The sequence below is a fragment of the Penaeus monodon genome, chromosome 22 (genome assembly GCF_015228065.2).
Source record: "Penaeus monodon isolate SGIC_2016 chromosome 22, NSTDA_Pmon_1, whole genome shotgun sequence".
NCBI lineage: Eukaryota > Metazoa > Arthropoda > Malacostraca > Decapoda > Penaeidae > Penaeus > Penaeus monodon.
In genome coordinates this window covers 43,629,682-43,630,743 of record NC_051407.1, presented here as the reverse complement: position 1 = coordinate 43,630,743, position 1,062 = coordinate 43,629,682, and the positions used below count along the sequence as shown (strand labels likewise).

The 1,062-nt window shown below is 27.5% G+C and overlaps 1 protein-coding gene across 1 annotated transcript in view; it reads right to left on the bottom strand.

The window, feature by feature from the left end:
• Positions 1-121: 121 nt before the first annotated feature.
• The window catches only part of LOC119587189 (glutaredoxin-2, mitochondrial-like), a 4,252-nt gene continuing 3,311 nt past the window's right edge, over positions 122-1,062 (bottom strand). The window contains exon 4 of the mRNA XM_037935952.1: positions 122-580. Within this exon, the coding sequence (XP_037791880.1) occupies positions 467-580 (114 nt within the window). The 3' untranslated portion in view covers positions 122-466. The remainder of the gene's footprint in view (positions 581-1,062) is intronic.

Genomic DNA, 1,062 nt, shown 5'->3' with positions numbered 1-1,062 from the left:
ATAGGGGTTAACTTATCTATAGATTAAAAAGCCGGTGGAAGGTTTTTTGTTTTATATATCAGATGGTGTCACATGCTCATAGTTGTAAAAAAAAGTCTGTAATGGATTAATAAAAGAAATATTAAATATTTCATGTACTGCCTGTCCTTGTAAAAATAAAAAATAAATCTAACCCCACAACCCTAACAAAATGTCTATTTACATAAGGAAATGTTTTTCATCATACATTTATAGAGAGGTTCTTTATTATCTGTTCCAAAATCTAACAACTGAGGTAGGTAGAAAAGTATTTTTGAATATAAAATATTACTTACAATATGGCAAAAAGGATTACTTTACATGATTACACAAAATTAATTAAGTTACACCCTTTTTCTACTATTTTACTGGTCAATAAAATCATGAGATTTTCAAGAATAAATACATTAAAAGGATATTATAACTTCACATCTATAATACAATAAAATCATTTATTTTCACAACTTTGCTGAACCAAATTTGCTAATTTTCCTTCCTTGTAGAGTTGCCTCGTTTCTGTTCCTCCACCTATGCACTTCCCTCCCACAAACACTCTGGGTACCTGAAGCAGGGGATAATCTCAAGTTATATATATATATAATTAAAAACACATCTATGAAAGTGTAAATTAAATATGCATTGGAACCTCAATACATCAAACAAAAAACAAAATTTAGTATAAACATAAACAAGAATTCACTTTATTTTGCATTTCTTTTTCAATTTGGAAAATGAGTTTAGAAATTCATTGTTATATGATACCTCATCAAACCTTCAAATTTACAAGCCAACTTTGCAAAAAACATACTACATATAAAAATTAATAATATAAAAATCAGGAGATACATAGATACATCAAAATATGTCAATGGAATGTTATTTCAGTTTAAAAAGTGAAATTAAGTGAAGTTGTCTTTCATATTCTGGATAATTATGAAAACAAACCATAATAATTTGCAGATAGAGAATGTTTTCACACCTTACAAGTCTTTATATAATTATCACTGGGGAAACAAGGTAACATGTGTTAAGGAAAAGCACATC